Genomic DNA, 25,145 nt, shown 5'->3' with positions numbered 1-25,145 from the left:
CTTCGTATAGGTTGACTGTAGCTGGTATACAAAGAATTGGTTACATGTCAATGACCATTAACTTCAGGGATAGACCCTTTGTACGCCTTTCTATCATGCAGTATCTTTACCCGCAGACATGTGCCCGTGTCATGTGCCAATATTGCGTAACGTTAAAGGTTAAGTTGAAAAAAGAATTTATATTGCCGTGGAATTATAAAGTTGGAACTGGAAATTATTTCAGAGAGTCGTCCGGAACATTAATGGGTGCAACAAAACTCTATAATCACCAACATGAAGATTGGTATTGTCAATTCATTTTAAGTCGCTGGTAACCAGTATTTCAAAAAAGGGTGTAGCTTTGAATTGATGTGATGGGATTCAATTTTATTCAATATCTATGCTGACCAACAGATCGTTCTACGGTTTCACGATTTAAATTACTATAGGCCTATGGCCCGATATTGCCGAGAAGGCATTGAGGCAAACAGCATGCATGTGAAATGTTCCAAAGGTTAATGATCGAGAATGAAAAGAACAGATTAATTTTATCATGTTTGTCTCCCTATGCATGAGTGCGTATATGTATGGCCTTTACAATATTTTCTTATGATCTTGGTTAGGTAAGGGGTATTATTAAAATTAAAATAAGTTATATTAAATGAAATCCTATCACAAATAAATCGTCGTCATTCAATTGTGCTCTCTTTAAAGCAAGTAAAAATAGCTTGTCAACTTTCAACATGGGAACACGTTATGAAGTATCTATAATTAGTGAAAAGATGTAGCTCAGCGGCCGGACAACAAAAAGAAATTGTCTATAGTAGGCCTAATACGAGAAACAAGATTTTCTCTCTGAATTGGCCGTATTTTTACGTGTAAGAAAATCAATCGCATTATCGTGTTCACTCTAGCGTAAGTTTGGGCCCTATTTGACTCATTGGAACGTTCGAAAGGACCCCCGCGACTGTCAAGGTAAAATGAATCAAGTATAAATAAGTAAACCTTACAGATCAGTGTATTTTATTGATTGTAATTAATTGTTTAGGCCTTCATTTATGTTACATGACAGAATGACAGAATATTGTCTATTAAAAATCATACTCTTCTTTTCATTAAAGATTTAAATTTTGATAACTTACTGTGTTGTTACTGTGCATTCGTGTGAGAAGCTGGGAAAATATGTTTTGGAGCTTTTTGGCCTTGTGTCGTTCCGACTCGTAACAATAATAAGATACCTTTAGCCTTAAAAGAGATAATACCATTATCTGCATATTTTTTATAAATAGCTTAATCGTTAATGTCGAAACATATATTCAAGGCATTTCTTCTTTACAATAATGATTGATTTTTCATCCTTTCGTTGTAGGCCAAGTTATATGGCTGTGGTAAACTTACGGAGATAAGCTGTGACAACCGGGGCGGGTAAACGGGAACAAAATTATACCAATACATGCTCTATTGTTACAGCATCGAGTTGGTTACTTACTGGTTATTAGAACACAGCACACTATTAACTGGTTTATACATGTGCACTCTCTGACACTCTGCCTTAAGATTTTAGTAGACTCTACAATACCTGTAGGCCTAGGACTAGTAACTGTACGCCATTTTACCTTGGATACATATTTTAACTCGAAGTTAAAATCCTGGAAGGCTAGGCAACGATGGATAGGTTCATAGACACGGAGCTTGGTAAGTGAACATATCAGACAAATAAAAGCCAATAGCATGAATAAATGCATATATTTTTAACTGACATTTTTTTTACAATAGGGCTATTCATCATAGGATATTTAGTCTGGGAGCTATAATTTGTGCAATAATTTAAACGATGTTTTGTTATTATGTCTTTAAAGGTAATGATGATACGTACATAAGAGTATACATTTTCAGAAAGGAAATGACACAGGGAATGCAACTAGAATAACAGTTTCGTGCAAATCCCTACAGTTTTTGAGAAAATAACCAAATTTGATTGTACTTTACCGACTCGAGGAAGGTATATAAGGTATAAAGCACCACCTCCGGGCCACCACCGCTTTTGTATCCCCTGGACTAACCTAAATTTACTCTTATAGGTTCCTTAGATGGTCTCAAAACACATTCAAGATGTTTCCAAAATTAGTAAGAATGTTCAAAGGTCAACACAGGGGTCAAATTTCAAACTTGCTCAAATTTGGTTAAAAATCATACAAAAGTATTTAAGCAAGTTTAACCCCTGTGTTGACCTTTGATTGACCCCTACGCGCTTATGGTCGCTTTTAAATTTTGGGAACATCTACTATGGAACCTAAAATGTTGATTTGGGTTAATTAGTCTTGGGATAAAAAGGTGGTGGTACTAGCTTCCATCTACATTCTCTACAAATTAGAAGAGTATGGACTTTAAAAGGTTAGACACTAATTTAAACTGTTGCGATTTGGTCACAGCATCATGTGAATGGTAGTGGGCTTTGGCGAAAATTGCATTAATCATTTCATAGCGAGCATGTAGCAGAATTCCAATATCACAGATATACTTTGGTCAGTTAGTAGGTCCTGTGGTTCTTAAGTTATGTTGTAAAGAAGGCTGAAACCACAACACTTTTGTAAAAGTTTTCAAAGTATATGATTTGTAGAATGAACTTTTAAAAAACTTTTCAAAAACATTTTCAATAATATATTGATTCAAATAATGAAAATTTTTGGCTGCTTCGACCAACAGTACCTAGTCTACCCTTAAAGGAGTGATTTAGACTGGATTAAAAGTTATTTGCAAAATAGATTACAGTACGTTTACTCAAGTGTAAGTTTCTAAATATAAGATGTGGTGTACCACAAGGGTCTTGGACCCTTATTTTTATATAATACCCCATCCTCTGTCATTAAGGCCAGTTATGGCTTTTATTAATAATATTTTTGTCCACTCTTAAGATACCATCAGGGTTAAACTGAATTCGATTAAATACTAATTATTAATTGATTATTAATTGATTGATTGATTCATGCATTCATTAATTTATCCATTCATTTATTGATCGATTGACTGATTGCTTCATCGAATGATCGATCGATATATTCATTATATTGGTTGAATGATTGATGATTCATATTCATATTTGTGCATTATCAGCTCGACTGACAACAGAGAACATGGCAGAAGAGATGGCTCAAACAGGAACTAAGATGTACCAATTTAAAGGCGTATGGTTTGCAGATACCAATGTACAAGAAGAAGTCCTCTTACGAATGCCTGAATGGGAGGCTAGATCGGACGATGTCTATGTTGTGTCTTATCCGAAAGCAGGTACGTACTAGGCTTGATCCACACCGATGTCCAATGAAACCCATCAAAAGTAATTTAGAAAGTAAACTGTATCACATTAAGGGATCTAGAATGAGCGTTTATGGCGTTTCGACAGTATTTTTTTTGTGGGACATGAGAGCACCTCAGACGTATCGAATTGCATTCTGAATACGAAGCATGTCTTTCTGATATCAAATAATTTTCATTTTTGAAATTCACGATATAATACAAATTTTATGACAAATTATTAAAATTTAATATTTTTCAATTTTTTGATATATAACAGTCCTCGAAATAAATTTTGATAAATCTAATGATATATTCTTAAAGTGTATGTAGCTGGGAGGAAAAGCCGACGATCAATTGAAAATTTTGACCTTTTATATTGAAGATATGGATTTTTTTCCCCCAAAAGACCCTTTTTTTTTTTGGTGTTTTGGGAAAAAATCCATATCTTCAATACGAAAGGTCAAAATTTTCAATTGATCGTCGGCTTTTCATCCCACCTACATACACTTTAAGTATAAATCATCAGATTTATAAAGTTTACTTTAATGATTTGCCATAAAATGTGTATTACATTGCGAATTTCAAAAAATCCAAATTATTTGATATCAGAAGGACATTCTTCGTATTCAGAATGCAATTCGATATGTCTGATGTGCTCTAATGTCCCACAATAAATACTGTCCAAACGTGCATACCCCTTCCCTTAAAGGGTCTTCAAAAAATCTAATCCGGCTACGAACCTGCTACAGGCCTGGATGCCATAACAAAATACAGCTGCCCACCTAGTAAATTATTTTCCCCAATATTTGGGCAAGGAAAATTTAAATTGCCTACTCAGTAAATTGTTTTTTACCTCCATCATTCATAAAAATTGACTTATACAAATTGCAGTGAAATTACATTGATTATTTGATACTCAGTATGTGATGCGATTAGGCAAAATCAGTCGGAAGTCGGATTGATTTTGAGATATAGCCAAACAAAGGAAGTAATTCCTTTTGCTTGTTTTAGAAACTCTTTTGGGCTTTCTGCAAAATGCTGTTTACAATCCTATAAGAAACTGGAAATTGAATATGTCCGACTGTAGACTGATTTTGCTTTATCGCACCACATATCAGCTTCATTAATTTTCTTTTTTTGCGTCATCTCTTAAATCCAACAATACATTCATTAATTATTATTTTCACATTAGTACCCAACTTCACTCCGTTTATTTTGTTATTGCACATTTCTTTTGAATTGTAGGTACAACTTGGGTTCAGGAAATTATGTTTCTTGCGATGAATAACGCGGATGTGGAAAGAACTAAGACAGGCCACACCATGCTGAGAATACCATATATGGAAGCCAATATCAAAAGACCAAATGTAGGTAAAATTATATTTTGAAAGTTCCGGGTTTATTTAGTCCCTTTCGCCAGCTTATGGCTGGCTATTTGAGTCGGCGAGCGGTTTTTGGACATAAACGATTATAGAGTACTATATAGTATTGCTTTGAAATATTTTGTAGAACATTCTATGGTAAATATGTCTGAAAGTACTGCTATTCGATTTGTAAAAAAAATATGGAACTCTTAACGAGCCAAAAAGGCGGGCCAAAAATGGTTCTATAATGGTTTTACAAAGGGTTAAATAACACTTTTTAATGTGTTGCGCACTGAATTTTAAGAACCTAAAGGGTTGTGTGTTTCTTGCGGGTTACATATGGAGAACAAAAAAGGTTACAGCGTTTTAGAACCTTAATTTATTTCGGAGACTGTATCATTATCACAGAAATAGGGCAGTTTCAAGCAACTAAGTGTGACAAATATGAGTAACTTTGACATAATTATTATTTTTTCAGTTTCGCTATTCGCCACCACGGAAAATTCTTTTAATGCTGTGGTATCTGTTAAAAGTGATATTCCGTATGCTATGGTTCTGTTTGAAACAGGTAAGTTGCTTTTATTATGTTGCTTTCTTTGTTCTGTGTCGGGGTGTGTGCACACACGTGTTCAACAGCTAAAATGTGATCTGCTACCACGAAATGAGCATAAAATCAGGTGGCCGCATTGCATTCTCTAAATTCAGTAAATTTTCATCGTCAACCGTATAATTGAATGGGATTATTTTGAAATTTTATAACGCTTGAAATATCACAAACAAATAGGCCTATGTTGATAAATAATATAAATACAAGCTAAAACCGGTGGGGTTCGATAATGAACCCCACAAAGCTAACCGACTATATTGGAAAATGCCATACGGCCGGGCGGTTTCACAAGTTGCCGGCTCGATCATGTCATCCGGCGCCTGCATAAAATCTCAAGTTGGCAGTTTGAGACGCTCTGACTACTGCTTTGGTGAGTTCTTTGTTACACACGCACCTGTTCAAGCCAGTAGTATGTCTTTTGTAAATGGGGATACAATGTGTCATTCTCGAAGGAGATATTATCAGGGATACAAAGGGATAAGCATCCTTGGTTACATAACCAAACCGGAAGATGTAGCCTAGGTCTAAACAATAGGCGGATTTGCGGCCATTTGTCTTCAACATGATTTTATTTACGTGTCAATATACTTTAGTACACAAATATAAAAAAAAAAGTTAATAGGTTTACAATTTTAAAATTATATTTTGAGTATACAATATATTTTGTAGTAAATCGATGAAATGACGGTGATTGTTCAGGTATTATATATGCTTGATAGAATTAAACTCTCTGACCAGCTAGTATTCTCCTCCGCCGTCATTGTGATTCCAGTCACTCCACGTACCGTGTTGCGAAGGTGGAGGAGACTAAAGCTGTATTGACGAATACGCATGCGTTAAAAATGATGTAGCCTAGGTCGAACAATAGCGTGACGTAGTTTCCGGCATTGTTCCTATGCACTTTCAGCCTCCTGATATTAGTGGCTTGTACAGGTGCTCGGCAAAAAAGAACATCAACTCAGTCAGTCAGGATCCCGGCAAGGATTATTAAATCAGGATGTGACACTTCGTAATTTGCATGTGTCCAATTCATATGTTAATAGCATATTGTTATTAAAATGATGGTCTGACCTGGCCAGAGGGCGTTAATATAATAGACGTTTGATCAAGGGACAGAGTAGTTGCCGTTTGTATTGGCTACCGAACGAAACATACATTCCGACCAGACTAGCTTTGCCAGGCAGAGTAGGCCATGACGCATAGGCCTATGTGCCGAACATACATTTTAAAGTATTTGCATAACTCTTTTGCATGAAACTGTACTTGTCATCTAAAACAAACAAACAAAAACAATATTATTTGAAGTTTTAATTTTAAAAAAATTACCCTATTTTACTACGGTAAATTAAGATGGCGGTAAATCACCATGTAAATTAACCGGTAATTTACCGACTCACAACACTGACATGAATACAAGTTTTAGTATTATTTAATAATATTATTTCCTCTATCGTTTGATGTACAATGGTACAGGTTGGGGGGGGGGGGGCAAAATAGTTTTGTACTTAATATGAGGGTGGGGTCATAACAGTTGTAGGTCCATTAACTTGTGAGACCGGGGCTCAACAAAGTTTTGGGTTCACGAAGAGGGGATAGGGGGTTAAAAAATTGTAACACGAAAAAAATATATTGTCCCCACCAAAGTATTTCTGAACACTCCCTAAACTTAGTTGATTTTCAGCAAATGTTATTTTTCAGTGAGTTTTGCTTTTATTCTGTGTTAAATTATGGCAAACGGAAACAACCAAAATATGATGTAGCAAGGAAACAAATACTAGAATCGCTCCTGGGTGTCACCCATGCATACTTTTTGCATACCGGTAGGGGCCTATTGCCAATCACAAAGTTTGAAATTGAATACCTGAGTGGAAGAAGGGCCCAACTCCAATTTTTTACAAAAATGAGTTAGACCCAGCATATTATTGCCAACAAATTGTTCTTCCTTGTGTGTGAAAGATGAGCCAAAATCAACTCTCCAAATAGTCTTTCAAGTACACTTAATCATGGTTTTCATGGAAGAAAGGCCCAACTCCGTGGAGTTGGGCCCTTTTTCCACAAATATTGGGTTAAAGAGGAATTTTGTTCATCCATGAAATCTGCTTTTCACTACAATAAACTTTCTTGACATGCTTCTACTTGTGCAATTAATGGATAATTGCCAAATTTCTGTAGCTATTTATAACACATCTGCTTACGGAACTGGCACTTGCAGTATATTAGTGGAAGAAGGGCCCAACTCCAGTTCGTATTAAGACCTGTACCGTTGCCATGGAAACATCATATTTAATTTTGAATGTATGAAATATTGTATATTCATGTATTAAAGGTCCCCTGAAGAGGAAAACATTCTGCCTATAAAACTTTTCAAAATATTTAGTTTTTCCTAATATCTCAAAAACAGTTTTGATGGAGTTGGGCCCTTCTTCCACTCAGGTATTCAATTGTAATTGTTTAATGTAGGCTACTCCCTAACAGAATACGTTTATAGGCACGCTGGCGAAGTGACGTATTTAAATCGGATTAACTACCATAACAATAGATGAATACAATTTTGACTATATCGCCTGCACTCACGTTCATGCAGTAGGACCTACCGATGCATTGAACCATAGATGTCAAAGAAATGCTAATCACTCATGCACCTGTAAGATTAGTCTCTTTGAAAAGAACGGTATTGTATTCAATCTATTATATGATTGAAGACAGGTACAGACGGCTTGACGTGAGCCTATGATTTTTTTCTGGGGTCTTGTGGTGTACGCTGGTTATCATCGATGTTGAAGTGCCTATAATAGTTCAATGTAAGAAAATGAGCCAATAGACGTGATGAATAAAGATCGGATTTTTGGATTATTAGTGGCGGTATACAATTAAATGTCAAAATTACGGTGCTTTTCTACTTTTCAACAATAATTCATACTGGCAGGCTACACCAATAAGTGTATTAGTGCAGATTGATATTTTTCGGGATACTTCCCCTCAGGGAGGAAACACATGGCAAAAACTATTGCCGCAGGTGCCATTTTGGAAGGTCACGTGATTTTTGACTTCAAATACTCACTGTATTTCATATCTTATGCTTGTCGTATATTTCCTTTGTATTATCGATAGTTAGTCTCAATTTCGACATTACTATATCAACAAGACATTCCATTATCAAATTAAAAGACTTTCTTGCAGAAACAAATCACTGTGGCCTGATGGGATCATAGTAGTTGACCCACTTCCGCCCGGTCTAACCTTGCTTGGGGGCGCTTTTTACTATCTTCAACAGGTTCGATTCGCTAAACTTACGACACCTTTATGTGGTGACCTCAATCACATGGGCTGAGTAAGAGTTGATGTGAATTATTCATAACCGATCGATACCTTGCCTCACTTTGTTGAGAGCAAGCCAACAAAATTTCCATAGGTTTGCGTGGCTAAATAAAAGCCGTGAATTTAGTGTCACCCCCCTGATCCCGGTCAGGATGTCTCGAAACTACCTGCTTGCGACTTTCGTGGAAGCAGGTCGCAAATATCTCTAAACATATTCTGGCTATCATTTAATAAACATGTAAAAATATTACGTATAATACGTATAATAATAATACGTATGGATGGTTATGCATAATTGACGCTTTTGTATAGCTACTTCTAAACGTGTTCTTAAGTTTTAACCAGAATCTGTGAATAATGTAGCTGTTTCAAACATATATAATTTCCTGTTTTTCCTTCTTTTTGACAGGGTCAGATGCCAGTTGGTATTTCACCACTCAGTATGTCTAGGATCCTGCCATCTCCACGGCTGTTAAAATCACATCTACCATTCCAGCTACTACCTCCTGATATCATGAAGAAGAAAGCCAAAATAGTCTACGTGGCACGGAATCCCAAAGATTTAGCCGTGTCGTTATTCAATTTTCACAAATGGCAGCCGATGCTTCCAAAGTATTCTTCGTGGGACAAATATTTTGATGATTTTATGGCGGGAAAGTGTGAGTCTATTTTGAGTCCTTATCATAACGTTTTTCAAATTTCAATGTTTATGTTTGGGTTAGGAGAGCAGGCGACGTTGTCAATTTGAATTAAATGTAGGGTAGTAAATGGTCATAATGTTGTTATACCTCAAGCACGTCGGTAGACAAGTTCCCAACATTCTGCGATCAGTTCGTCACCTCATCAATATGTACTCATTCGTGCATTGTATATGTACTGGTGACACCAAGGATACTGCCAACATGCCCAACGTTTAGCATTTGAAAACTACCATTATAGCTTTTGAAATTGGCGGGGAAAATACACATGCAAAATCTCTTAATAACTTTTTTTAATCTGTTCATTTGCAGTATCTTATGGGCTTTGGTATGAACACTATCTTGGCTTCTGGAATAGGCGACATGAGGACAATATTTTATTCATCAAATATGAAGACATGAAAAAGGTGCGTGCGATTCAAGTGTTTGTTTGTTTGCTCAACCAACGAAGCAGTTCATTCTTATTATAAACACAAATGCCACAAATTAGTCCAGACGATATACGAGTGGATATTCATGGTAGATAAAATGAATTAAAGTTTTAACTTCAACACTACACTATTTTTCGCTCACCTGGAACTAGACCGACTAACGTCTTCAGCAGATGGTGATGCTGTGATGATATTATGTCTACAATCGGGATATCTCTCACTGATGACGTCATATGATTGACAGAATGACGTCATAGTCTCGGTTTCTGAGTCCTTATCTGTATGGCATCCTATGACGTCATTCTGTCAATCATATGACGTCATCAGTGAGAGATATCCCGATTGTAGAAAAGATATCTTCACAGCATCACCATCTGCTGAAGACGTTAGTCGGACTAGTGAAAACGTTCCAGGTGAGCGAAAAATAGTGTAGTGTTGAAGTTGAAAACTTTATTCAATTTAGTCTAGAAGAATTAGAGAGAAAAAGCAATAAAGAAACAATGATATAACAAAGAAAGTTTTACATTTTTAAATTGACTGCATTATTTTAGTTAGGAAGCATGTATTTACTTGGTTTGATTTGTCCGGGTTTGACAACCACGGATAACCCCAGAAAACCTCTTATGAAGCTTATTTCGGGTTGGGTCCATTAGCATGATTAGTACACCAGGACGGGTTGGGATCAGTCAGGGATTAACACCCAACTCTTGTAACCAACATGTAAAGGTATGATTCTTCTGTACACGGGACCGACGGCTTAACGTCATCATTTCCTGAGGACGGAATTCTGCCATGGTTCATTTATCCAACTTTATATGCACCATTGGGAGAGCAGTAGTCTGCCAATGTAAGGTAATACCCTAACAAGTTTTCGACCGGCGGGAATCGAACCCGTGACCTCATGCAACAACCATTCAATCACGTTCCCCTCATGCCTGTATGGATAAATATAGTTTGATCAGCTCGTAAACGGCGAGCCTTATAACATCGCGGATTAATATCAACACTGATTAATATATTTTATTTGGAGAATTGTCTTGTGGCATCTCACCAGAAGTATCACAAATTATTAATTGAAGTCCTATACGTTGTGTACTTATCACTCTTAAAAGTGGGTCTACTTTTCGGCGTAGTGGTAAAAGCGTAATAATTCCCGCCGATTACGAGCTGATCCAGAGGTATACACGCTGGTACCAATGCAGATAAAGGTTGACAAGACTTCAGAATATTACTGACGTCATCCCAAGTTATAAAGATTAGGATTAGGGCACGGAATTTTGTTCTAACTTGAGCTGTATGCGAAATCATAATGTGTTATAATTATCATTATTGGCAGGATCACAAAGCCGCGGTAACACAAATCTGTGAGTTTCTCGGCTACAATCATTCTGAAGAAATGCTCGACACGATCACGGAGCACAGTTCATTTAGTAGTATGAAGAAGAACCCGATGACCAACCCAGATAGCTTATTTCCAAGAAAAAGACTTCCGAGGAAGAAGATATTTCATTTATGCGAAAAGGTATGCTATACGTTCCAGCTGAGGTTAACTACCGGGGGGGTACTCAAGTTTGGTTTTGGTAGGGACGTGCCGCTGAGATTTTGGAAGTGGACCCATAAATATACCAATTTTTCAAGAAATTTGGACCCATTGATATACCAAAAGCCAAAATTTTCGGCCGAATTGAACCAAAATTGTCTTAGTTTTTAAAATGTTCCCAAAATTTTGGGAACATTTTGAAAATTTTGGCTAGATTATGGAAAAATTGGGCTGTTTTCCGAAAAAATTGAGAAAATTTTGAAAAAAAGGACCCATTCATATACCAAAATAGGCTTTGAAAAAGGGGTCATTGATATACCAGAAGGCCGAAAATGCTACCCATGTTTGCTGCACGTCCCCGTATGGTCATTTGTACTGAGTACCCCCCCCGGGTTAACTAAAAACATCATGAAATCTCTTCAAAAATGGATAAATAATCCTAAGAATCCATTATCACGTTTCTGCAAATAGCTGAATGCAAAGTACAACCCTTTTTTGTTTGTGTGAAAACATGGATAAGGTACGCTACGTGCAAGCCACATCATGAAAACTGTCCTAATATCGGATCTCGTTTCTGCAAACAGTCGAATAAGGGTTTTGCCCTATCTTGGAATATCGTAGATTTGTTGATTAGTCCGATAATTAACGCTATATAACGTAACTTAACATATCTTCATTGTATTATTATGTTGCGCATTAATTTTAGTTTGAAAAAAAATTAAGAAAGATATAAATTTATGCACTTTATAGGTTGGATATTTCTGTATTCATTTCAGTATAATTGTTGAATTGAAAGCACAGATATAGTGAAATATGGTCGTGAATATACCTTTAATGTAGCATGCCTCAATAAGCCCAATCGGCATTGGAAGTTTGCAATGCATTGTGGGACAGTTTTTGCAGTTTTGGGACACTTTGCCCTCTGACCTTTCTGACATTCAGAAAAATTGGTTTTTGTGCTTACAAAATATAATGTAAAATGTTTTACAAGAATGAAAACAAACTCAAAAAATATTATTATTGAATAAATTAATTATTTAAATATTTTAAATGATAACATTATGACAATAATAAATTAATTAATAATAATTACAGCAATTTCCCCTATATGTCAGATGTCAAAGTGTCCCAAAACTGCTATCAAAATCCGGAAGTTGTAATGGCGATTGGGCTTATTACAAACTTGATTGTTCAACATTGCGCAATTATGAAAATAAAAACCTTAATTTACACAATCATAATGGAAGCGTTACATCAACAGTAACCATGGCTACCTTCTCTTTTTATTACAGGCAAAGTCGGGGACTGGAGAAACTACTTCACTGATGAACAAAATAACGCTCTTGATGAAACCTACAAGGAAAAACTAGAAGGCACTGGTCTACAGTTTGATTTCTAATCAAGAATTTGTCTTCATACATGCTTATCTCGTGTGGATTATCCCACTTTCCCGCTTCGAATAATAAATAAACTATTCATTTGCTTGTTAGAAGGAGACTGGTCTCACATATGAGGTTTGGAGATATTGGAATTGTCCGAGGCTACTCCGTGGCTACACTGCCCTACCATGGCAAAAGGGCATATCTGACTGTCTTGCATAACTTGTAAATGGTAACCCATCCTAATTTGGGTATTGTTTGAGGGTTACAATAGCTAAATCTAAGTATTTTTAAATACTTAGATTACTTAAAAGTTTACTTAAAAAGTTTACCGGAACATTTGTGCGTAATTATAGGTGGCAAGAGGATTCATTATAAAAAATAATTTGAAGAAATCAAAGAGCCCTTAAATTAAGGTTGGTCTGAACCCTGGAATTATGGAAACTTTCGGGCCTCATAACTGCTTAATTGTTGGTGTAAAGCTTATAAAAGTATACATACCGGTATTTAGAATGGCAAAGACTTGATAAGTTCATCTGTGAGGTCCAATTTGGGCCAAAATGCTCATTTTGGCCCAAAATCCCAAAAAACGGTTTTTTGGCCCACTTTTTTTTTGTACAACGTAAAAAAAAAATTCTTGGGCCAAAATTTTTTTTTTATTAATGTTTAAAAACTAGATAAAAATATCTAGGAGCCGTTTTTTAATTTTTTTTAATTTTGACACACTTCACCAAAAATATTTGAAATTTGGGCGACAATCGGGCTTTTTATGATTTTTTTGAAAATTCAGCATTTTTTGACCATTTTTGGTGCAAATTTCTCGAAGTTGGTCGAAATTCAAAAAAATGAAAAAACGGCTCCTAGATATTTTTTTTGGGGGGCCAAAAATTAGCATTTTGGCCCAAATTTGACCTCACAGATGAACTTATCAAGTCTTTGCCATTCTAAATATGTATACTTTTATATACTTTAGACCAACAATTTAGGAGTTATGAGGCCCGAAAGTTTCAGGGTTCAGACCAACCTTAATATCGTAGTGTAATGATTGACAGACGCTATTTTCAATCAAAGATAAAAATTATTTTGTAATCGATTCTGCAAAATGTGTTCTGACTAATATAGGGCCTATTAAACATATTTCTTTCGTTTATTTAATTAGGCCTGTGTATTTATTTATACATGAAGATGCGTTCTTCTTGCGTGTAAAAGAGTGCTCAATCCTATGACGGAGAGCAAATATCCGCCGTCACCCACATCGTGAGGGGAGGGAGGAAAATGAAGGCCAAAATTTCGATTTTGAAGCCATTTTTGAAACGTCACCACGGTCAAGGTCAAGTCACATATTGGGGTGGGTTTGTATGTGTGACGTGTGTTTGAGTCTATACGTCACATTAGTGGGTATAAGATGCCCTCAATGTATCCCAGGGGTGGGAAAAGTGATTAATGTAACCGTACAAAAGATGACCACCCGGCCCCCTCCTAGTTTTAATCGTGATCATTAAATGGTACAGAATAGTATAGAGTATTCATTTATGCATTACGTTGCACTATTAAATGAGCTCAATTATGACGCCTACCCTCAGATATGTGAGGAGGGGGCCGGGAGATCACCTTTTGTGCGGTTACATCAATGACTTTCCCCACCCGGGGATACCTTGAGGGCATCTTTTGGAAAAAACCTGGTTTAACTTGAAAACTAATCATTGGATTTTGATGAAATTTGGCAGAAATGTTTATCTCAACTAGTTGAACAAATTTTATGTGATTGTAGCAAAATATCATCATTGTGGGATGAACCTTTTTTATATAAATAGATTGACTGGCACAGATTTCGTATTTTCCAAATTTGACAAAATGTTTGGTATCAGAGATATTTCTAAACATGATACTTGTATTAATATTCTTTTTCTGTGTTTTAAGTTCTATATTCACAGTTGTAAATTTTAGCAACTAGTTCCCAATTTCAATGCCTTGGTCACATTAAAACGAAATGTTGAATATAAAATTGCTGAAAAGAAAAGCAAACTTAGTCTTCATTTCAAAAAATGGTCTATTAACCTTGATACTTAGTTCCTCTGAAATATGCTAATATTTCTTATATTTCTCTTTTTCAATAAACATGACATACCCCAGATTATTGATTGTTTGATTTTTCTTATGGGGTGAGCGTACGAGTGTGAGAGTTTTCTTTGTTTGTTTTCTTGTTCCATATTTTGTCCTTTTGTCTTGTTGTATAAATTGAAAAGATGAATAAAACACATGAAGTAAAACAATAGTTGAACAAATTAATGATAGCTTTTTTCAATATTTTAATTTCTTTCTTTTTTTTCTTTCTTTCTCCGAATTGCAGTTTTTTGTATCCGGTACTTCATACGCTTTCGAAATATGTTACTTGGGGTTTCAAAACTAAAGTGCTGCATGTGATTATGTGAACATACCAAATTTGGTAAATAATACTGGACACCTTAAGCAGGGCGGACTGGCCACTGTGGCGTGGTGGCGATGGCCACATTGGTTTTTTGGTTCTGGACCGCTCAGGGTCCTTGTGGGGTTGCTAAAAAAGAACAGAAAAAAGAAAGAAAAAAAAACAGAAACATGGAATTATGGCTGTAGGTAACTAGGTAGTGGGTGCACAAGTTAGTAATAATAAATTAAGCAGTATTTACTAGCGAAAAAAATGTTTTCGCACCCCTTCCCCCAAAAAAAAAAAGCCCCAAAACCTGGGATTATGGCTGTAGGTAGTGGGTGCACACTAGGGTGATTCACAAAAAATTAAATTGGTATTTTTCAACGGGACACCCCCTCATTTTGTTCATTTTGGTAATAAAATTATACCTGCAAAATATGAAAAAAATTCAAGAAAGTTTAGGGGTGCTATCGGTCAATGAACTTTTGTACACAAAGTCAATGGGATTTTTTGTCAAAAATTTCAAACGCTTATTTCAGGGCCTAAAAAGTCTACCAGGCTTGCAAAACTGAAGTAAATGTTCAATGATATACCTAACTTTGTGAAAACATGGGTTTTACCAAATTAAAGTTCATAGTTGACTGTAATAATAAAAATGTTTCAAAAGTGACAGAGGGAGTGTAGCTCAAGAAAAGAATACCCTGGGATATCCCTGAATCCCACCAGGCACCCCAAATTTATACCTTATTGAACTGAACTGTTGATAAAAAAAAAGATTAAAATTCTTCACATATTAGTTTACCCCAATGGTGATACCAGCTTTTGAAATCTTATGTAATAGTAACTATCAAAATCCATACATCTGTATCAGGGGTGGTCATTATGGCCATACCTGATGAAGATTTGTATTGTTTGAATTGAATGACCACAGGAAGGATTAGATTCACCATGGTTGAAAAGAAATGTATATAAATTGGGGTCACAACATTGGATAGTGGCCAGTTCAAAACTACACCTTGTGCAAGGTACTTGTGACAAGAGCTAGAGTGGCTAAGACACATTTACTACTGGATTACACATTAAACATTACACTACACTTACATAAAATTACAAACCTACACACATTCAACACTTGAATAACATAATTTACAGTTACAAACAAAACAAAGCAAAAACAAACAAAGAAACAACAACAAAAAACATTTTTTAAAAAAAGAAAGAACTAGAGCCCCATAAACACAACTTTATATTAGCCAAGTACCATAATATTTTGGCTGTTCCAGCAACTGCCTTGCCCCAAATGTAACAGTTTTCACAAAAATGCTATTTTCTGGAAAGCGGGTTAAATTTTTACAATTTTCTTTAGCATTTATTTTAAGGACATTACTCACACTATGATCAAATATTTTTGGCACAATCAGGGAAAATTAACATGGCTTTTTTGTGTTGTAAAGAAAATGGCTCATAAATCCCATTGACTTTGTGTACAAAAGTTCATTGACCGGTAGCACCCCATAAACTTTTTTGAATTTTTTTCATATTTTGCAGGTATGATTTTATTATCAAAATGAACAAAATGAGGGGGTGTCCCGTTGAAAAATACCAATTTCATTTTTTGTGAATCACCCTAGTGCACAAGTTAGTAATAATAAATTAAACAGTATTTACTAGCGAAGTAAATTAGTGTCCGCACCCCAGCAATTCAGCGAAATGGAGACATAGATCAGACGCCACTCTATATTTCAGAACGAGGGCCTTTTATATTTGCCACGGCCGCTACAAACTATTGTATCACTCATACATAAATTCTAGACAGTTCATTGGTTGATTACCATTTGTCATTTTTACCATCAGCCTCTCCGTGTGATAGTTTTTACCATCATAATGCTGCGCCGTAGTGCGCCTGCGCCAAGCCGTGCGCTGACTCTTAGACTCACCGATTTAGTTATGGGGTGATCCCAAAAATGTGAAGTATATCACGGCAAAACGTGGTGTTATGCTGATAAAAAATTGTATTTCATAACTTAAATAGTATTTTAATAATAGAATATATGTACGAGTGATATAAAACAAATATTAACTGTCTTAAATTCGTGTAATGGTCGAAATATAATCACAAAGATGTATTGTTCCATTCCAATCGCCGTTCCGGCTCGTGGGAATGGAACAATCCATCTTTCACCTCGTGATTATATTTCGACCATCACACTCATAGACAGTTAATATTTGTATACTATCCCATTTCTTACAGCTAATAGATTTTTGGTTTAGTGGTAATACACCTTGTCTCTCAACCGGGAGGTCCCGCGTTCGATTCTCAGCTCTGCCTAATTTGTTTTCAAGTCTGGGGAAAATATTGCAATTTCTGAACTGCAAGCTTATTTGGCGCGCGACCTGAGCTTGTCCATTTCTGATGGCTGTGAGCTGCTGTGTATCTTTATAATTTTAAAGACATCCATGCCTGTGGATTGCAAACCACGTTGCTGCCCTCTTTTCTTAACACCCTTAAGGGGAGATAATTTTTATGAATAGCTTATGTTTATGGTGAATGTTCTGAAAGTTGAAACATTTTCGAAGCATTTCTTCTTTACAATTTATTGATCTTGCGTTTGTAGGTCAAGCTATATAGCGGTGGTAAACATAGGGTGATAAGCTAGCTGTGATAACCAGGGCCGGGGTGATAACGGGAGCCGAAATATACCAATGCATGCTATATAGTGTTACAGGTTATTCAAACACTCCTATCCAAACACCAAACAGTTGCTTAATATTTGTACTTCGTGTTTTAACTGGTTTGTACATGTGTACTCTCTGATAGTCGGGCACAGGATTTAATAATAAACCCTATTATACGTGGTACATATGGGCCTACCGTACGTTATTTTATTTTGGACATAGATTTTAACTCTAGGTTTCAAATCCCGGAAGGCTAGTCAACGATGGATAGGTTCATAGACACGGAGCTTGGTAAGTGTACATATCAGACAAAAATTTTGTTATACTTGGAAACCATAGATGGCGTGACAAGTATATTTTGTCAATTCTTAAATATAAGGAGTCAAGTTAGCTTAATCTACATCTACATCTACAAAATTACTCAACAAAGTTGCATGAAAGCAATATCTATATAGTTGAGGTGATTAAAGGCGCCAGTTGAAATCAACATGGCTATACAAAAACCTATATTACATGTTATTAATACAACTCTTGAAGCAGTCAGCTGATTTGGCAATATACAAGGAAGGAGGTAGGGAGTTCCATTCAATGATTGTCCGGGGGAAGAAACTATATTTGTAGGCATTTATGTTATGTGAGGTGTCATAACTCTAAACCTTTGGGGATGGTATTGACGAGTTTCAACTATCTGTGTTTGAACATAATCAGGAATGGGAATTGCAATTTCACCAATCGATGAGTATAATGCGAGAGGTTGCAGGTTCGAACCCTGGCGATGGCTTTACGTTCTCGTCATGCTCGTGAAAAATTGAGTCAGCTTGAAATTTTACTGGACAAGGAACTTGCTGGTAATTGTCTCGTTGTAACCCGTACGGAACTTGCGGAGCGGTTGATCCTGGTTGCGAAGGTCATTGTGGAATGTCCGAGTGTTTATGTGAGGTTGCTGAGTCCCTGAGTTGTTGTTAAATGGTTTATGGAATAATGTGGGGGCCGGAATGGTCAGCGACAACCTGTAAATTGTGCTGAAAATTGTGGATCAATGATTAGTGCCTGTGCGTAGCGCACTACAAAACACTGCGTCTTTTTTTCTTTCTTTTTTGTTGTTGTTGAAATAACAGTATGGCAGAATGTTTCACATCGTGTTTAGTGTTATTGCAACGTTTATATAACCGACAAACTTTTTCTGTCAAACGTTTTGTGTTTAATGGATTTACATCCCCAGGACTAACCCAAGTCAAAAGTATAGGTTCCTTTATTGTCTGTGAGTGGTTTAGACTGGATTAAAATTTACATGTAAAGTAGTTACTGAAGTCTACGTTTCTAATTACAAGATGTGATGTATCACAAGGGTCAATATTTGGCCCTTATCTTAATATTATACCCCCACCCTTTGTTATTAAGGCCAGTTATGGCTTTTAAATACTCATATTACTTTAGTTCACTCTTATGACACTCAGGGATAAAGCTGCATCCGTTTAAATGCTCGGATTTATTGATTCATATGAATATTTATTTGTGCATTATCAGCTCGACTGACAACAGAGAACATGGCAGAAGAGATGGCTCAAACAGGAACCAAGATGTACCAATTTGATGGCGTATGGTTTGCAGATACCAATGTACAAGAAGAAGTCCTCTTACGAATGCCTGAATGGGAGGCTAGATCGGAGGATGTCTATATAGTGTCCTACCCGAAAGCAGGTATGTACATCTAGCCTAGGTACAGGAAGAAGTCCTCTTACGAATGCCTGAATGGGAGGCTAGATCGGAGGATGTCTATTTATTGTGGCCTACCCGAAAGCAAGTATGTACATCTAGCCTTATCCACCATACCGATGTCTAATAAAACCTATCAAAAGATCATTTTACGTTTTGGAAAATCTATTCTAGCTATCATTCTGGATATCATGAAAAAACTGCCCACCTAGTTAATTATTTTTCCTAATTGTTTTGCAAGAAATGCAAGAATTGCCCACACAGAAATTATTCTTTTTACCTCATTCATAACAATTTATTGCACTAAATATTGAACTGAAATTGTGTGATTATTTTGATACTCGCTATTGTTTTAATTTAAAAACAAACATTCTTTTGGTGACGGTCAAAGGGGTTCATATGCTTTATTTTTCCACTGCACTGGTGGAGTCAATAGCTTCAGTAATCTTTTAAAACACCATCAACGTTCAGTGGCGGCACCAGGATTTTTTTTCGGGGGGGCAAAATCGACCAAAAAGCGGAAAATTACGTAATTTGGGGGTTTTTGCCTCCAAACTGGATGCATTTTCTTATTATTCACACATTCGTACCCAACTTCACTCCGTTTATTTCCTTATTGCATACTTCTTTTGAATTGTAGGTACAACATGGGCTCAGGAAATTATGTTCCTTGCGATGAATAACGCGGATGTGGAAAGAACTAAGACAGGACACACCATGCTGAGAATACCATATATAGAAGCCAATATCAAAAAGCCAAATGTAGGTAGAATTATTTTTTCCGTTTTTAGACACGCATTTAGCCCTTTTTAATATTTCTTTCGTTGATTAAAGGGGAACAGATGAATGCAATTAATGTGGGCTAAAGAAAGTGTGAAAATGGTTCGAAACTATTATCATGTTCTGAAAAATAACATAAACTGAAATACTGATATACCTTTGTGAGGGTGAAGCATACAAGAGTCATAACTTGCAGAAAAAATAACAAATTTAATAAACCTCAAATTACGGATAGTATGTGTTGGGCTGCAGCTGTTTGGGTTTCTCTCGAAGAATGCAGAAGCATCGTTTCAGGCCTGTACCTTTTAAAATAAATAAGTAATGCCGTCCTCTATAATCATAAAATATGATGGCGAGCGGTTGCGGGACGATTATTGTTGAATGTTATTCGCCAATATGCGATATCACGACGAATTTATTATCATACACTCTCAGAAAAACAGGTTCTAAAATCTATCCTCTATATGGAACCCTGAACGAGCCAAAATAATTGTGCAAAGGGTTAAAAACCACTTTTTATGATCTTAAACAAAAGGATGTGGGTTTCTTGTGAGTTTATTTTGAGGGTGTAACATGATCACAGAAATAGAACAGTTTCTATCAACTAATTGTGATAAATACGTAACTTTGATTCCAAAGTTAGTCACTTGTAAGTATACTTGTTATAACTTTGACATATTTATTATTTTTCAGTTTCGATATTCGTCACCGCAGAAAATTCTTTTAATGCTATGGTATATGTTAAAAATGATGTTTCGTATGCTATGGTTCTGTATGAAAGAGGTTAGTTGTTTATTATTTGTTTCTTTGTTCTGTGTCGGAGTGTGTAAATATCAATGTCAAACACACGTGTACAAAAATTATAGCTAAAACATTTCACATATTCTCGTTATCACTTAATAAACATGTAAATATATAAAACATAATAATATATTATGGCTAGAGTTAAAACGTATTGTAGAATTGAGGCTTATAGCTTTTAAACATGTTTTTAAAGTGGCAACAAGAATTTATGAATTTGTTATCACAAAGGCACTCTTTTTACAATGTAGCTGCATGTTTTTGCATCAAAAAAGTATAAATTCTTTTTTTTTAAATTCTTTTGTACAGGGTAAGGTGCCAGTTGGTATTTCACCACTGAGTATGTCAAAGATTCTACCATCCCCACGACTGTTAAAATCACATCTACCATTCCAGCTACTACCTCCTGATATCATGAAGAAGAAAGCCAAAATTATCTACGTGGCACGGAATCCCAAAGATTTAGCCGTGTCATTTTATAATTTTCACAAATGGATGCCAATGCTTCCAAAGTATTCATCGTGGGACAAATATTTTGACGATTTTATGGCGGGAAAGTGTGAGTTCATTTTGAATCCTTAATTGTAACTTTTTTCAAGTTTTAAATGAAGATTAATCGGGGGATTTATATTTGGGTTAGGAAGGCGGGCGACGATGCCCAATCAAGTTTACGTTAAGTTTAAGTTGGTACTACACCCCTCGATAAATATGTGTCTATTTTTGCATTTTTCTCAAAAACTAATAACACACTGGTAACAAAAGTTATGTATATTGTAGGAGCAAGGAATCCAATTACTACACTGGAATTTCAGTGATCCGAGACAAGCGGTTCGTTATTTTTGATAAGAAATAAGGTACCACTAGGATGTACCTCATTTCCTATCATATTATACTGAACCGCTTGTCTTGAGCCACTGAAATTTCAGTGTAGTAATTGGACTCCTTGCCCCAATAATATACATAACTTTTGTTACCAGTGTGTTATTATTTTTGAACAAAAATGCAAATAGTTACAATTTTACCACAGGGGTGTAGTACTCCCTTAAGTTGCGCAACCTTGAGGTTTCCCGCTTTTAAAACTCGCGCCAAAACAAATGCAGGCAATATTTAATACGATTATTAAACGTTAAGGGCCATGTTGAACAGCGAAGTGGTCATATAATGTTATTACCTCAAGTATATCGGTAGGCCAGTTCACCGCAATATCAAAGCACTGTGATCAGTCCGTCACCTCATCAATGTGCACTCATTTGTATAATGTACGACGTATATGCACTGGTAGCATCAAGGATACCACCAAAAACCAACATTTTGCAAAATACCATTTTAGATCTTAAAATTCGCGGAAATATTTTAATAACTTTTTTAACCTGTTTCTTTGCAGTATGTTATGGACATTGGTATGAACACTATCTTGGCTTCTGGAATAGGCGACATGAGGAAAATATTTTATTCATCAAATATGAAGATATGAAAAAGGTGTGTACGGTTTTTATTTTATATGCTCATCCAAAGAGAGTTCAATCATTTATAAACAAAAATGTCCTATGAGAAATAAGTATTAAAATATGTTACACGGTCAACTTGCACCATGTACGCGTTAAGGTCCGTTCATCCTATGCCGCAATTGCTTTGCGATGCGGTGCAGTGACGTTAACTAGGCAATGTTAATGATGGAAAATATGACTTTAGGCCAATTTCAGTCAAAAATTAAAGAAATTTAGGCCTGTCTTTATCTACATTTTGTTCATTTGCTTGCTTATTTTTTGTATAAATATAATTATTGTATTTCTGTATTTTGAATCATGGTATTTATAATTTTCTTGTATTTGATGATACCATTATACTTATTTGTAATACTAGTATATTATGTATGCTATTTTTGTAAATATTGTGTATCGTAATATATTTTGTTGCTATAACATGTATACAATGAGGGCCTGCTTGAAAAGCAGTGCTTGTCACTGAAGCAGTATTACCCTCAATAAAGAAAGAATAAATAATAATAAAAAATAATAATAATAATAATAATGTCCTATTACCTATAACATACACTAAAACACCAAAATGCGAATATTTCCAAACACCTAAATTAGCTAAATATTTAGGACATGTTACAAAACTATATTTTCTAGAATTTCAGAGAATACTTTAAATATTGGCCGGTTATTTTTCACACAGTGACGTTAACTAGGCAATTGCATATACTTCTAACATACACTACTTGTAGAGGTCACGCGTCAATTGTGAGAGCTCTGTGTATTGTGTATAGGAAAACGGACAGTAACTGCAGTATGACCAGCAAGTTTTCCATGAATCGAAACCTGGGACCCTAGGAACAGGGTTTTTTTCGTTGACTTACCGACCCTTGTTCATGTTGTTCAATCGTAGATGCAGGTGTATAAATGATAATTATTATTAACTTGAGCTGTATGTGATATCATATGTGTTATAATTATCATTATTGGCAGGATCACAAAGCCGCGGTAACACAAATCTGTGAGTTTCTCGGCTACAACTATTCTGAAGAAATGCTCGACACGATCACAGAGCACAGTTCATTTAGTAGTATGAAGAAGAATCCGATGACTAACCCAGATAGTTTATTTCCAAAAGGAAAGACTCCTGGGAAAGAAGACATTTCATTTATGCGAAAAGGTATGCTATACATTCTAGTTACTTTTGACTAAAAAACAGCATGAAAGTTCTTCTAAACCACGGGATAATTATCCGCTGTCACGTTTCTGCAAACAGCCGAATGCAGAGTACAGCCCTTTGTTTGTATATGCAAAAACATGGAAAAGGTATGCTGCATGCCAGCCACCCTTTAACGAAAAAGCAGCATGAAAACTATTCTAAAATCACATAACAGTCCCCACAAGGCTGTAGCTTGTTTCTGCAAACAGTCGAATTGTTTTGCCTATCTGAGAATAAAATACTTGGTCTATATTATATTCATTACAGCATAATCCGGAATGTTGCACACCTCACAATTCCTGCCTAAATTTGGCAATGTGTTTCACAAGGTCAATCTTGAATTAAAGTTAAAGTTTCAACGTTGAAAATGTGAAAATAAAAACCTAAATTTGCACATAATGGAAGTGTTACATCAACATGATCAACAGTTACCTTGGTCACCTTCTCTTTTTCTTTTTATTACAGGCAAAGTTGGGGACTGGAGAAACTACTTCACTGATGAACAAAATAAAGCTCTCGATGAAACCTGCAAGGAAAAACTAGAAGGCACGGGACTACAGTTCGATTTCTAATGAAATATGTGTCTTCATGCATGCTCATTAGAGAATGAATTTGGGGAAAACCTTCTGATAATTACAAACACTCGCTGAGCAGCAAAACTTTCCCTCTAAGCTTTTAATCCGATAATCTGATTATCTATTTGTTTTCATGAATTGGAAGACATTCTTTGATGTATTACTGAGCTCAATCATCTGAAATTACTGGAGCGTGAGCCACACAGGCTGGTGGCTCAGCATAGTATTTTATTAACAGAAAGTTTTCTCCACATTCGTTTCCTAATGTTATCATCTACTCTCGTACGGATTATCCCGCTTTCCCGCTTCGAATGAATAAAGCATTTCAAATGCTTTGAAAAGGGAAGAAGACTGGACTTACTTATATATGAGAACTGGAGACATTGGAGTTATTTCACTTTTGCACTATATTTCATCAATTCAGCTTCAAAATGGCAACATTTTTCGCGCGCTTCGTACAGTTAACTTATTTTGTCGCCAAAAAGTGCTGGATTTACTATACTTCAAGAAATTTTTCCACCCCCCCCCCCCCATGTCAAACCGAAAGCTAAGACCCTGGCAGCTACCGGGTCTACACTGCCATACCATCAAAAGGGCCTTCTGACCGTCTCATATTTAGATATTTGATTAAAGCCCCACTCAGCCTGCACATGATAACTTGTATAAATGGACCCAACCTAATTTGGGTATTGTTTGAGAGTTACAACAGCTAAATATGAATATAAAAAATGTAGATGTCATCAGATATTCTTACAAAATAATTTAGTTCAACTGCATCATCAACTCTCTGCAAATTAAATATAGGCCATTTCTATCATAATATACAATTGCTATTATAGACCACTTGACATGTGACGTCATTACCCGGCAGTATGCGCGT

The 25,145-nt window shown here is 35.8% G+C and overlaps 2 protein-coding genes across 2 annotated transcripts; both read left to right on the top strand.

The window, feature by feature from the left end:
- Nucleotides 1-1,359: 1,359 nt before the first annotated feature.
- LOC140163830 (sulfotransferase 1C4-like) lies at nucleotides 1,360-24,507 on the top strand. The gene is made up of 10 exons (XM_072187145.1): nucleotides 1,360-1,674; nucleotides 3,094-3,267; nucleotides 4,522-4,647; nucleotides 19,224-19,397; nucleotides 20,053-20,174; nucleotides 20,886-20,975; nucleotides 21,303-21,552; nucleotides 22,378-22,472; nucleotides 23,465-23,651; nucleotides 24,156-24,507. The coding sequence occupies exons 1-10, from the start codon at nucleotides 1,647-1,649 to the stop codon at nucleotides 24,260-24,262; spliced, it is 1,353 nt and encodes a 450-aa protein (XP_072043246.1). The 5' UTR covers nucleotides 1,360-1,646; the 3' UTR covers nucleotides 24,263-24,507.
- On the top strand, nucleotides 5,125-12,922 carry LOC140165120 (sulfotransferase 1C4-like). Its single transcript, XM_072188552.1, is given in 6 exon segments — nucleotides 5,125-5,208; nucleotides 8,975-9,224; nucleotides 9,576-9,670; nucleotides 11,031-11,186; nucleotides 11,189-11,216; nucleotides 12,527-12,922. Coding segments are annotated over 6 exon segments (693 nt in total). The 5' UTR covers nucleotides 5,125-5,151; the 3' UTR covers nucleotides 12,634-12,922.
- Nucleotides 24,508-25,145: the final 638 nt, after the last annotated feature.

This window comes from Amphiura filiformis, chromosome 11 (genome assembly GCF_039555335.1).
Source record: "Amphiura filiformis chromosome 11, Afil_fr2py, whole genome shotgun sequence".
Lineage (NCBI taxonomy): Eukaryota > Metazoa > Echinodermata > Ophiuroidea > Amphilepidida > Amphiuridae > Amphiura > Amphiura filiformis.
The sequence above is the reverse complement of the archived record's forward strand: the minus strand, read 5'-3'. Positions and strand labels throughout refer to the sequence as shown.